Source organism: Erythrolamprus reginae, chromosome 9, assembly GCF_031021105.1.
Source record: "Erythrolamprus reginae isolate rEryReg1 chromosome 9, rEryReg1.hap1, whole genome shotgun sequence".
Classification (NCBI taxonomy): domain Eukaryota; kingdom Metazoa; phylum Chordata; class Lepidosauria; order Squamata; family Dipsadidae; genus Erythrolamprus; species Erythrolamprus reginae.
The window spans coordinates 14,879,646-14,894,132 of NC_091958.1; the positions used below are offsets into that span (position 1 = coordinate 14,879,646).

The following is a 14,487-nucleotide window of genomic DNA, read 5'->3' on the forward strand; positions in this document are numbered from 1 at the left end:
CCTGCAGCAAAAAAAGCACGTCCCCGGGTCACCCCCCCCACGCATCACTCCACACCCCCCCAGGGGCGCCCACCCCATTATTTGAGAAACACTGTAGTAGTTTAACAACTGCAGTGATTCCCAAAATGGCAAGAAAAGATGGGGCAAACCTCCCTTAACAAATTTCTCACTTAGCCACATAAATTTTGGACTCAGTTGTGGTCGTAAGTTTAGCTGTGAGTTCGAGTTCCAACTTAGCCATGAAAACCAGCTGGGTGACTGGGCCAGTCGCTCACTCTCTCAGCCCAAACTCACCTCACACCTCACGTGGGGAAAATAGGAGCAGGGAGGTGTGTTGAATATACAGTGGAACCCCGACATAAGAGCTGCTCTACTTAAGAGCAACTCGAGATAAGAGCTGGGAGGGGAGAGATATTTTTGTTCTACTTACAAGCCCAAATTTGAGATACAAGCGCCAAGGAGCTGTCTCCTGAAGCCAAACGCTAACTTCCGCGTTCGGCTTCAGGAGACAGCTGCGAAGCGGCGCGCGTGTTTTAAAAGGTTGCAGCCGGCCTGGGGGGCTCGGGGGGGGTGCTTGCAGCTTTCTTTCTTGCTCTTTTTCTTCCTCTCTTTTACCTTCCCTTCCTCTATTTCTTCTTTTCTTTCTCCTTCCCACCTTCTTCCCTCCCTCCCTCCCTTCACTCATTCCTCTCTTACTCTCCCCTTTCATAAGTTTCCTTGCTTCCTTCCTCTGTTCCTGTCCCTTCCCCCTTTCTTTCTTTCTTTCTTTCTTTCTTTCTTTCTTTCTTGCTCTTTTTCTTTCTCTCTTTTACCTTCCCTTCCTCTATTTCTTCTTTTCTTTCTCCTTCCCACCTTCTTCCCTCCCTCCCTCCCTTCACTCATTCCTCTCTTACTCTCCCCTTTCATAAGTTTCCTTGCTTCCTTCCTCTGTTCCTGTCCCTTCCCTCTTTCCTTCCTTCCTTCCCACCCTCCGTCCATTCATTCACCCATTCCTCTCTTGATCGCTTAAAGCCGGTCCCTGGTGCAAAAAGGGTTGGGGACCTCTGTCCTACAGGATTGGGTGGTAGAGAAGTTGAACATATGTAAATTTAAAAGTTTAAGAAAGTTTACAAGTTAAGTGAAAGAAACTTCATTATTCATTTATATGTACATGTACATTTCTTCATTAAAAACATGTCTTTCTGCATAATTTAGACTAACTTTGTGAGTTTTTTGAGGGCTGGAACCAATTAAAATTATTTACATTAATTCCTATGGGGAAAAGTTGTTCGAGATAAGAGCTGCTCGACTTAAGAGCCCAGGTCCGGAACGAATTAAACTCGTATCTCGAGGTACCACTGTATTGCTGGTTTGAGTTATTTGTAAATATAAACATGAGATACCAATCAATGAAAGTTTTGTGTTATGTCAGGTGCAGTAAACTAAACCTGGGATTGCTTGCCCCAAAGCCCACATCTGCAACAGGGCCATTGGAAGGATGCAGTGTTCCCTCTAATTTTTTGGGGGGGTGGGCGGAAAAGTATAGTGTCTGAGCGGCAGTCCCTTCGGGATTGGGCGGCACAGAAATAATAAATAAATAAATAAACAAATAAACAAATAAATAAAAAACCCACCCTGTTTTGTCTCAGAGAATTTCAAAATAAAATACTGTACTGTGTGTCTATAACAGTGAGCTCATAATAGGGCAACTCTATCAATATCAAAATGCCACTTAAATAGTTGAGCTAGTTTCAAACTAGATTTTGATTTTCTTTCTCTCTTCCTTACTCCCATTCTTTTTCTTTCTCTTTTCCTTCCTCTCTTTTTTCTATCTGTTTCTCTCTCTTCCTCTCTTCCTCTCTCTCTCCTTCCCTCTCACTCTTTCCCTCTCGGCTTCTGAGCAGGTTTGGAAAACTCTGAGTTGATGATGATTTTTAAGTGAGCGATTGCTCACTGCTCAGCTTAGAGGGAACTATGGAAGGGTGTTCAGGTAAAGCAAGCCTTTTCTTTCAATCTTTATCATTATAGCACTGGTTCTCAACCGTTCTAATGCTGCGACCCCTTAATACACTTCATGTTGTGGTGACCCCCAACCATAAGTCTAGCACCAATTCTCCCAAAAGAGCTTTAAGCTCTGTTTTTTAAAAAACCAAAACATTACAGATAAATGATTACTTTCAATTAATGAGATTGAAACATTCTGCAGATCCCATTTCCCTGAAATACCATATTTTTCAGAGTATAAAACACACCTCCCCCCACATCCCCCTGAAAGAGGGTGGAAATGTTGGTGCGCCTTATACACCGAATGCAGCCATTTTTGGCCTCCTGAAGCACCACCCATGTCCAATTTTTGCAAAAAATGGGAGAGTTTTTCGCAAAAATGGTGTGTGTAGAGCAGTGTTTTTCAACCAGTGTGCCGTGGCACACTAGTGTGCCGCAAGACATGGTCAGGTGTGCCGCGAAGCTCAGAGAGAGAAAGAAAGGAAGAGAGAGAGAAAGAAAGCAAGAGAGAGAGAAAGAGAACAAGAAAAAGAAAGCAACAGAGAAAGAGAGAGAAAGAGAAAGAAAGCAAGAGAGAGAAAGAGAGGGAGGGAAGGAGAGAGAGAGAAGGACATAGAGGGAGGTAGGGAGGGAGAGAGAAAGAGAGCAAAAAAGAGAGGAAGGAAGAGAAAGAAAGAGGGATGGAGAGAGAGAGAAAGAAAGAGGAAGGGAAAGAAAGAGGGAGGGAGAGAGAAATAGAGCAAAAGGGAGGAAGAGAGAGAGATAGATAATTTTTTTGTCCAAACTTTTTTAGCCGCCCCCTCCCACCCCACTCAATGTGCCCCAGGGTTTCGTAAATGTAAAAAATGTGCCGCGGCTCAAAAAAGGTTGAAAATCACTGGTGTAGAGGGTTTGAAAGGGCGGCAAAGTGCTCCTGGGGGCTGGAGCTAGGCAAAAATGCTGTTTTGGCAAAAAAAGAAAAAAAGGTGAAAAATGGGCCATTTTTTGCAAAACACAGGCATTTTCCCCTTCCATCAGCCCCCAAGAGTATTTTGCAGGCCTCCTGCAAAACCACCCAAGTGTCCCATTTTTGCAAAAAAAAACGGGAGTGTTTTTGCCAAAAATATGGCACACAGAGTGTTTGGGAGGCTTGCAGAGTGCACCTAAGAACTGGGGAGGACAAAACCTTTTTCTTTCTTACTTACATCTTTGAAACCCTGGTGCACCTTATACACCGGTGCGTCTTATAGTCCGAAAAATACAGTATGTCTTTGGGTCAGGAGGCTGTTTAGGTAGCACGCGTATCTGCTGGCATGTGAGTCGTAACCCTAGCTCAGCTCTAATGTGCATGTGAGTGCCGGCCAGCAGATTTTTGGCTCACCTGGAGCTCTGGGATAGCATTTTTGGCTTCTGGAGAGTGTCCGAGGGGATGGGGGAGGGAATTTTTGCCTCTGGAGCCTGGGGACAGCAAAAACGGGGCCTATCAGCTCACCAAAGGTTGGAAAACTGTCTGTTTTAGGTATACAAACTAAGGATTGAGTTTTGCAATAATCTTGGAATCCTTTGCAACACCCATTCATATATAATAAATTATAGAGCAAGCTTTTGAATCATGCAGAATTTTAAGATTTGGCGAAAGAATTACCCCATATAAATTTAAATTGTTAGAAAATATTTCTAACTCCAAAAAGGCTGGCTTAAATGCATGTTGTAAAAATGTTCCATGTATTTTTTTATTGCTCTTCTGTTTGGAATCATTATACAAATATCCATCGTTTAATTAGCGGCAGGAAGAAATACAATTCTCTTTCTATTATGCTGCATAAAGTAATCATGACAGATGGGCGTTTTTGTTTTTGCATTTAATTGTTAACGGTATCCCATGCTTTACAATATTTAGCCTTCTATATCCAGAGGCAAACGCCGCCTTGTTTGCTGCTACATTTCTAAAAAAGATTGCTAAAAGACAAACAGAGCAAAACAAGCCATTTTCTATTCTTGCTACAATATACAGATAGCCCTCAATTTATAGCCATTCATTTACCTGTTCAAAGTTACAAGGAAACTTCTGACTATGGTCCTGACTCTTAAACAAATGTTGTATTATTCCCTATGATCACACGATCAAAATTCAGGTGCTTAAAGTGGTATGTATTCAGGATGGCTGTCAAGGTCCAGGGTCATATGATTGCCATGTGAGTGAATGGGTAAACAGTGCGGTCAGGCGGTAGAGAAAGCAAGTAGAATGCTTGGCTGCATAGCTAGAGGTATAACAAGCAGGAAGAGGGAGATTGTGATTCCCGCTGTATAGAGCGCTGGTGAGACCACATTTGAAATACTGTGTTCAGTTCTGGAGACCTTACCTACAAAAAGATATTGACAAAATTGAACGGGTCCAAAGACGGTGGAAAGTCTTAAGCACAAAACTTATCAGGAAAGACTTCATGAACTCAATCTGTCCAGTCTGTAGGACAGCAGGGAAAGGGGGGACATGATCGAAACATTTAAATATGTTAAAGGGTTAAATAAGGTTCAGGAGGGAAGTGCTTTTAATAGGAAAGTGAACACACGAACAAGGGGGCACAATCTGAGGTGAGTTGGGGGAAAGATCAGAAGCAACGTGAGAAAACATTTTAGTGAAAGAGTAGTAGATGCTTGGAACAAACTTCCAGCAGACGTGGTTGGTAAATCCACAGGAACTGAATTTAAACACGCCTGGGATAAACATATATCCATCCTAAGATAAAATACAGGAAATAGTATAAGGACAGATGGACCATGAGGTCTTTTTCTGCCGTCAATCTTCTATGTTTCTATGTGCAATCTTTTGACAAGCAATCAATAGGGAAAACTGGATTCGCTTAATGGCCATGTGATATACTTAATAATTGCTGTGATTTGCTTAACCACTCTGTGAATTAAAGTGATAAAACCAGTCACGACTCATTTACCAACCATTTTGCTTAGCAACAGAAATTCTGCAGGGTCATTAAAGTCAAGGCTTACCTGCAGAGGAAGAATGGGACATCCATGGGACATAAAGCACCATGGTGTTTCTCAACTTGGCAAGATTAATATGGGTGGGTTTCCGGTATGGCTGTGTGGAATTAGATGCAATATTTGGGAAAGGTCCAAATCAAAGGAAACGTTTTATTGTTTGGAACCAATCAAACGAGGATATTGGATCCTGGAGGGATCAAAGATTTGTGCTCGATAAGAGGCTGTTGTAGACTTTCTACAAGTTAAACGCAATACAGGTAGTTCTGGGTTTACAAAAGTTTGTTTTAGCGACTGCTCAAAATTACAACGGGACTGGAAAAAAGTGGTTTATGACTGTTTTTCACACTTTACGACCACTTTACCATCCCTATGTTCACACAACCAAAATTCAGCTGATCCCAAGGGGTAAATCATAAGAGATTTTACGCATGGGTGTTATAGCCAGAAGGAAATGTCCTTTGTCTGGAGGCCCACTTCTGTTTGAGATGACACTTCCAAAGATAAAAGGGAAAGGACCAAGATGAAAGTTGACCTGATTGGAACAGTTAATGGAATACAAGGATGTCAAGTTCATGCTCATCCCCCCCCCCCCCAAAAAAAAATATATGCCACATTTCTCCCTTGTATCAAATTAAAATGTACCCATGGAAATACAAATTTTGGACAGAAAGTTTAGAGATTTCCAAGGCTAGGCCCGGCATTTTCCAAGGCAAGTGGACTGAGATTTGACAGCCCTGCCTTAAAAGAACTGAATTTAGTCTGAATGGGATGAATCAAAGGAACAGCTGGAGAACTTCCATTTTTCCCAAAGAGCAAAAACGTGATTTGGTATAAGGAGATAAAATAATGTTAAAATTGTCTAATGACGTTAGATGTTTTGTAGGACAGAAGCAACAGCCGCAGTAAAACAAGAATTATAGCAGCAAGCCATCAAGAACCTAAGCAGGGATTTAAAATTCAGAGTCCCAGCGAATTATTTTGCTTCCTACTTGCAAAACTTAGGAAGAAGACCAGCAAACTAGTTTCTAGAATTCAGAAAAAAACCAGATTCCCATAAACAGATGAACGATCTGAGATACTTTGAGAAATCTGTAGCCAATTATCAGTTGGAGAATCATATTTTGGCACATACATCCATTGAATTGTCATCATCATGAACGTGCTCCGTAGACCTCAGAGCAACATAGATTTGTGTTCTCCTTATTTTATTAGCTTCTCAACTCTCCTGCGAGGTAGGTCGTGTTGATAGGCAGACCGGTTGGCGTCAGGATGGCTATTTTCCCAGACCACTCTGAGGTGCAAACTAGCCAGCCCACATTTTAACCTAGTGCATTTTGTAAAACCCAACCCTCATTTTCCTTACAAAGAATCCCTTCCTCTGTTATTTACCTCTACCGCTTACAAGCAATGCTTAAAATATTGGTTGAACTTTTTCTTTAAAAAAAAAAGCCCTAGGCATTTTATTTATTAATCAAAATTATAAAGTTGCCCATCTCACTAAAGTTGATTCTGGGCAACTTTTCCTCCTGAACCAGGGAAGACCCAACAGGAAGTGACAGTTCCATATGCCTCTAGGTGAGCAGGAGACATTAAAAAAAAAAATGCTTCAGAGATGTCCGCCTATCTTAGTGTCGCTTTTGGTGTTTTGCATTTTCAAAGTGGGAGAGAAAACAGTGCAAAAGACGTCGATAGACCAGCTTTGCAAAGATGTTTTTACTAAAGAAAGAAAACTAAACGAAACTCCTGTGTCCCAAAGCAGACCAGCCTAGTAGCCCTGTTTGAAGTAGAAAAAAGAGAAAATGTTCCGTTGCAGGTCCACCAGCGGGTGAGCGATCAGTTCATCTTTCCATGCGTCACTCATTTATGCTACTCTGTCGAAAAGTGTCCGATGATAATCTGCCGAACCTTTGAGCAGACCGAGTGAGACTTGTGGGTGAGGAATGTCCTGGTCACACACAACAGCCTCGTATGGAGGAGCAGCTTCGGTGGGAAAGGATGATGACGACGAGGCCCTGGAAGGTTGATGCAGGTCCTGTAGCCTAACCAAACCCTCTGAATCCGGTCCCATTGTTGTACTGGTAGATCCCCTTTCGTCCAAGGCATTGTTTACAGACACATTGTTCTGCTGGCAAGGGTCTATCAGAGAATAAGGTGGAGGATCTTCGGTTGGAAGGTAGATTTGGGCTGCTCCGGGCCCAACACACTCATCGTACCTGAAAGAATAATAATTAATTAATAATTAATAATAATAATAATAATTAATAATTTATTAGATTTGTATGCCGCCCATCTCCGAAGACTCGGGGCGGCTCACAACAACGATAAAAAACAATATTATGCTGGCGCAAATCTAATATTAAAAGAAAAAAAAACCCTAAAAACCCTATCATAATTAAAAACCAAACAGCACATACATACCAAACATAAATTATAATAAGCCTGGGGGAAAGGTGTCTCAAATCCCCCATGCCTGGCGGTATAGGTGGGTCTTAAGTAGTTTACGGAAGACAAGGAGGGTAGGAGCAGTTCTAATCTCTGGGGGGAGTTGATTCCAGAGGGCAGGGGCCGCAACAGAGAAGGCTCTTCCCCTGGGGCCCGCCAGACGACATTGTTTAGTCGAAAGCACAACCATAGGGTATTTCCTGCATAATTTGGACCAAACCATCAATTCCATCCATCCAAATCCATCCTAGCAACCGGTTATGTCCCATCAACTAGACAATGTCATTTGGCGGGACCTAGGGGAAGAGCCTTCTCTGTGGGGGCCTCAGCCCTCTGGAATCAGCTCCCCCGGAGATTCATACTGCCCCCACCCTCCTTTCCTTTCGTAAGAGTCTTAAGACTCATTTATGTTGTCAGGCTTGGGCCCATTAGATCTTAGCCCCTGGCCAACGAATGACTGCATGATTGCTGTAAGAATGGGTACGATTGATTTTTAAATACATTAGGGAATTTAAATAGCCGTATAATTTTAAATTTAATTGGATTAATTTTATTGTTATTTACTGGTTTTATATGTTGTAAGCTGCCCCGAGTCTTCGGAGAGGTTTTGCCACACAAACAGAAACATAGAAGATTGACGGCAGGAAAAGACCTCCTGGTCCATCTCGTCTGCCCTTATACTATTTCCTGTATTTTATCTTAGGATGGATCTATGTTTATCCCAGGCATGTTTAAATTCAGTGACTGTGGATTTACCAACCACATCTGCTGGAAGTTTGTTCCAAGGATCTACTACTCTTTCAGTAAAATAATATTTTCTCACGTTGCTTCTAATCTTTCCCCCAACTCACCTCAGATTGTGTCCCCTTGTTCTTGTGTTCACTTTCCTATTAAAAACACTTCCCTCCTGGACCTTATTTAACCCTTTAACATATTTCAATGTTTCGATCATGTCCCCCCCTTTCCCTTCCGTCCTCCAGACTATACAGATTGAGTTCATTAAGTCTTTCCTGATACGTTTTATGCTTAAGACCTTCCACCATTCTTGTAGCCCGTCTTTGGACCCGTTCAATTCTCTTTTTCTTGCAACTTGGCTCTGTGTTTTGCAGTTAGAGGCACTTTGTTCCATCTGCTTGTGAGGAAGTTACCAAAAAATAAACCAGAAAAGCTTCACCATCACCGATCTATATGTTTACTAAATAAATACACAGATAAACAAACAAGTCTGAGTCATTACACAGAGCAGCCAAGTAGAGTCTCTCTGCCTATTTTATTTTATTTATTTTTTAAAAAAATTCTGTATCTGCTCTTTTTAAAATACCAACTCTAAAATAGATCTGACATGTTTCCCAGTGAATTTGGGTCCTCAGGAAATCCATTAAGAGAGAGGTATTTATGGATATTACTTTTGATGTACCCTTTCAAGGAAAATAGACTGGAGTGGTTCCGTCTGGCAGGATCCTGATTAAGGGAAGCAGGAAGAGAAATAATCCCAAACGAAATCTGTAGACTCGTATGAGAACTGATTAGGGATACATTTAGAGAGATAATCACATTTAGTCGCAAATGAGATTTCTGTAGCTCGTACATCAAGGCAATTAAATTATTAACGTCCCAGCAGCATCTTTCATAAATTAATGTCCTAATTAGAACTGTATATAAATAGTTTTTCCTGCCCTTCAAAATTTAAAATGAAGAACAGCCACCCACCCAAAATAATGGGACTCGGCTTCGCTTTATTGGTCAGGAGTGCGAGTTAATTGATTCTCAGAAGATTTGGTCCCAGGTGTTGATGTTGCGTTCAGCTGTAATGGCTACCTCATTTGACCCCTGCTGCCCTTTTCCCAAACTGGTGCCCTCCAAATGATAGGGTGTGTGTGCTAATCCCAGAATTCCTGAAAGCCCCTTTCATCTGATGCAAACTTTATTGGACATGCTGGTACAAATTTGAGGATTGATGGATGGTTTGATGGACAAACCATTGTTTAAAAATCTACATACACTTTCCATTTCCCCATTACAACCAGTTCCATTTCATGTACTGGTCATGGTTCAATGGGGTGCAACCCCCCCCCCCCCAACAACCTTGCAATGGGATCAAAAATCTCAGATGCAGCAGGAGTCTTTCTAAAAAAAATCATTTTCTTAGAACCTTCATTAAACCTGGCTGGCTGGGAGATTCTGGGAGTTAAAATCCAAACATTTTAAGATTGCCAAAATTGAAAAACAAGGCTCTATATTTTCTTTTGTTAAATGTGTCTAACAGTGGTATGTATGTATGTATGTATGTATGTATGTATGTATGTATGTATGTATGTATGTATGTATTTGATTGATTGATTTCATTTCTATGCCACCCTTCTCCTGAGACTCAGGGCAGCTTACAACATGTTTAGAAATCTAAGAAAAGTACATTCTAAAAACCCACAGTTAAAAATTAGACAACCAGATTCATACATCATAAAACCAATATTTGTTCATAAGGCGGGGCAACATATCAGAGTTTCAGTTACCCCAAGCCTGTCAGCAGAGATGGGTCTTTAGAGCTTTACAGAAGGCAGGGAGAGTGGGGGCAGTATGAATCCCTGGGGTGAACTTGCTCCAATAGGGCCGGGGCCGCCACAGAGAAGGCTCTTTCCCTAGGCCACGCCAGATGACATTGTCTAGCTGATGAGACCTGGAGAAGGCTGACTATGTGAGACCTGATGATTATTGGCCACCTTTAATTCTCTGGAAAGGAGAAAAACAGTAGAATAACACTGGGTTTGCTCTCAGTGATTCTTTATACCGATTCTTGACTGTATTGTATGAATTTTATTTTTTCCTACTCCTTAACCTGGAGCTATGACAGAACAAAACAAATGACAACATTTGCTAACCTGACATGGATACCCAGAAGAAAAGCAACAACCTGGCATCTATCATAGGGAGCCTCATTCAGGCTTATGCAAGGCACAAGGGGGTCATTGCAACTCATTCAGTCATATGGTTTTGTACCCAATGATCTTGTAGTAAGCCTCTTGGATCTCAGTGGGATTTACCATATTTTTTTACCCCCCACCCAAAAGAGGGTGAAAACCTGAGTGCATCTTATACACCGAATGCAGCGCCACCCAGCCACCTCCCCCTTTGACTTCTGCCTCCCAGCAATTTACTTCCTTGAAGCAAACAGAACGGAGCCTGTTAAGCCAAAGAACACATTATCAGCTTCCCGACCCTCAGCTGATTTGAGGCTGCAGGCCAGCCGGCCATGTGCTAAACTGGCAATGAAACTAAAGCTGCAAGGAGGCAAATTGCTGGGAGGGAGAGGCAGAAGCAGAATTTTATTTTCTTGTGCTAATCAGTTGCTGAAACTGGATGCCGGGGGGTCTGTAAAAAACTATAAATGTCTATAGAATGTTGAAATTATTAGAGTCATTTTTTAAAAGACTGCTTTATTATTGTTCTAGACAACTTAATAAAATGAAGAAGCTTTTTAAAAATAAAGGCTTGATCTGAAGAGGCCCAGTGCTATTGTATCTTCGTATTTCCTGCAGTCGAGTTTGGTGTGGTTTACTTTAAGCTTGTATCTATTGTGTGCTCGTGTGTTGTTGTGGTTGAAGCTGAAGTAGTCCTTGATAGGAAGGATGCTGTAGCTGATAATTTTATGGGCTATGCTCAGGTTAAGGCGACATAGTTCCAAGCTTTTCTGAACCATCATGCCTCTGTACAAATCGATGGTGAGACCACACTTGGAGTATTGTGTACAGTTCTGATCACCTCATCTCAAGGAGGATATAATGGAACTGGAAAAGGTGTAAAAAAGGGCAACAAGAATGGAGCACCTCCCTTATGAAACCAGTTTGCAATGCCTTGGTCTCTTCAGCCTTGAAAGACGGTGTTTAAGGAGTGACTTGATCAAAGGATATAAAATCATGCATGGGATAGAAAAGGTGGTTAGAGAAAAATTCTTTTCTCCATCACACAACACTAGGACGAGGGGGGCCTCCCTAAAGCTCATAGGTAAGAAAGCGAGGACAAATAAAGGGAAATATTTCTTCACCCAGAGGGTCTTTGGTTGATGGAATTCCCTGCCAGAAGAATTCCCTTCCCACAACTGCATACGACCACGCAAATGTCTTCCGACAATACCTCAGCTAGGAAACAGAGATAAGCATCGCCTCCGCGAGTCAGATGCGACTAGACAGGCGAAACCTTTACCTTTTTAAAACCTTTAAAAAGAGAATAATTAATCAGTTAAAAAGAAATTTTACCGTGGTGGCGAGTCTGGGTGTATGATGTTGGCCTGGGAGAGTGCCTCCATGTAAGAGCTAAAGTAAAACGTTGGTGGGAACTCTTCAGCGCAGCTGGATCTTAGCTCTCCGGCGGAGCCACCGTAGGAAAAACAATCTGGAGCTAGGGGAAAGAAAAGTAATACTGTAAATAATAAAAGTAAGCAACATTGGTTGCCAATTGGTTTCCAAATGCAATTCAAAGTGCTGGTTATGACCTATAAAGCCCTACATGGCCTCGGACCAGATTATCTACGGCAATGTTTCCCAACCTTTTTTGAGCGGCGGCACATTATTCATATTTTCAAAATCCTGGGGAACATTGAATTGGGGGGGGGGGGGAGGGGAAGGGGGCGGGGGTAAAGAAAAGTTTGGACAAAAAAAATCTCTCTCTTCCTCCCTTTCGCTCTATTTCTCCCTATTTCTCTCTCTTCCTTCCTTCCCTTCTTTTTCTCTCCATCCCTCTTTCTTTCTTCCTCTCTCTTTTGCTCTCTTTATCTCTCCCTCCTTCCCTTCCTCTATGTCTTTCTCTCTCCCTTGCTCTCTCTGTCTCTCTCTGTCTCTCTTGCTATCTCTTTCTTGCTTTTCTCTCTCTTTCTTGCTCTCTCTCTCTCTTTCACTGTCTCTTGCTATATGTCTCTTTCTTTCTCTCTCTCTCTGCCACTCTTGCTATCTCTCTTTCTCTCTCTCTCTTTCTCTCTCTCTCTGTCTCTTGCTATGTCTCTCTGCCTCTCTTTCTCTCTCTCTCTTTCTCTCTCTTTTTGTCTTTCTTGCTATGTCTCTCTCTCTCTCTGTGTGTGTGTCTCTCTCTCTCTGCCTCTTGCTATGTCTCTCTTTCTCTCTCTCTTTCTGTCTCTCTTTCTCTCTCTCTCTCTTGCTATGTCTCTCTTTCTTTCTTTCTCTCTCTCTGCCTCTCTTGCTATGTCTTTCTCTCTCTCTTTCTCTGTCTCTCTTTCTCTGCCTCTCTTGCTATGTCTCTCTTTCTCTCTCTCTCTCTCTCTGTGCCTCTCTTGCTATGTCTCTCTTTCTTTCTTTCTTTCTCTCTCTCTCTCAGCTTACTGCGAGCGGGAGCCCTGACGACGGCAGCTGGATGTGCTGCTGGACGCCGTATATGCCAGCCCCGCAGCGCCAGCATGTACGGCGTCCAGCAGCACGTCCAACCGCCACCGTCGGTGCCTCCACCCTGGAGCTCCCTTTCGCCGCCCCCATCTCCCTGCGACCGCCTGGGGCCGCTGCAGCTGGCACCCTGCTGCTCCCGCTCCCAACGCCAGTGCCCTCCCGCCGGGCCCCAAAGGACACTTGCCGCTGACACCAGGGAACTCCAGCTGGGCGGGGCGCTGCCGGTGCCTCCGAGCTCCCATTCGCAGCTGTCCCCCGGCTCCTGCCCGATGCCGCGGTTTCTGGCGCTCTCCTGCTGGGCCCCAAAGAAGGAAGGCAGGAGAAAGGAGGCGCGAAGAATGAAGCTCTCCTTTTTCCCGCCTTCCTTCTTTGGGGCCCAGCAGAGAGCGCCAGAAACCGCGGCAACGGGCAGGAGTCAGGGGACAGCTGTGAGTGGGAACTCCAGGTCCAAGGCACCGGTGCCGGCAGCGCCGCGCCCAGCTGGAGCTTCCCTAGGAGTTTTGCGGCACACCTGACCATGTCTCGCAGCACACTAGTGTGCCGCGGCACACCAGTTGGGAAACGCTGATCTACGGGACCACCTTCTGCTGCATGAGCCCCAGCAACCAGTTAGGTCCCACAGAGTTGGCCTTCTCCAGGTCCCGTCAACTAGACAATATCACTTGGCGGGGCCTGGGGGAAGAGCCTTCTCTGTGGTGGCCCCGGCCCTCTGGAATCAGCTCCCGCCAGAGATTTGTACTGCCCCCACCCTCCTTGCCTTTTGCAAAAGTCTGAAGACCCATCTTTGCTGACAGGCTTGGGGGCATTAAGATATTCGCCCCCGGCCGGGAAATAGAATGTATGTCTGTTTAAATGGGACTGATTGGTTGTAATGTTACTTTTGAGTTTAAGAATTGGGGTTGTTTTAGATTAGTTAAATCGATTTTAAATTTGGACTTAGGATGCTTTTATTTTTTTTACATGTTGTAAGCCGCCCCGAGTCTTCGAAGAGGGGCAGCATAGGTTTACAACATGTTAGCAATAGCACTTTTTAACAGAACCAGCCTATTGCCCCCACAATACGGGTCCTTATTTTACCCATCTCGGAAGGATGGAAGGCTGAGTCAACCTTGAGCCGGTGATAAGATTTGAACAGGTCAACAGTCAGCTTCAGTGGCCTGCAGTACAGCATTCTACCTGCTGCGCCACCCCGGCTCTTACCAACTGTTGTGGTTAGCTCTGGCCCAGCTCCTGCCCAAGGAATGTGCAGGTGGATGTGGGGGAAACATCCACATGCCGCAGGCCTGTTTTGCTCCCGATGGAATCTGGCGACGGAGCCTCCTGTGACCAAGGAAGCGTGAGTGACAGGGAAGAGGGGAGTTTGGCAGACAGCCCAGGAGGAGATCAATCATCTGTATCATCCTTGGATTCTGAACAAGAATTAATGACACATCAACGCATGCGTAGAGTGATGCATAGGAGATAACAACTGAAGGATTATTACAAGAGAAAATGAGGCCACCTGTGGTTGGGTGGGGCTGCTGTAATTAGTGCTACAGATAAAAGTGCAACCTGGTGTTTTAGCCTCATGGCAGTTTATCTGATTCATTGTTTCATCAAGATTGTGGTTTCTGTGCTGTTCAAGATTGTGTGTGGACTCTCTGGACTTTAGAATTGGACTCAATTTCCCAGTGCCTTGTGTGTACCAGAAAAT

The 14,487-nt window shown here is 43.6% G+C and overlaps 1 protein-coding gene across 4 annotated transcripts in view; it reads right to left on the bottom strand.

The window, feature by feature from the left end:
• Window positions 1–5,100: 5,100 nt before the first annotated feature.
• BEAN1 (brain expressed associated with NEDD4 1) overlaps window positions 5,101–14,487 on the bottom strand; it is a 63,294-nt gene continuing 53,907 nt past the window's right edge. For all 4 annotated transcript variants that reach the window (XM_070760375.1, XM_070760371.1, XM_070760372.1 and 1 more), the window contains 2 exons: window positions 11,658–11,799; window positions 5,101–7,175 (listed from right to left, as the gene is read on the bottom strand). In XM_070760375.1, coding sequence (XP_070616476.1) covers window positions 6,824–7,175; window positions 11,658–11,799 — 494 coding nt within the window. In that variant the 3' untranslated portion in view covers window positions 5,101–6,823. The remainder of the gene's footprint in view (window positions 7,176–11,657; window positions 11,800–14,487) is intronic.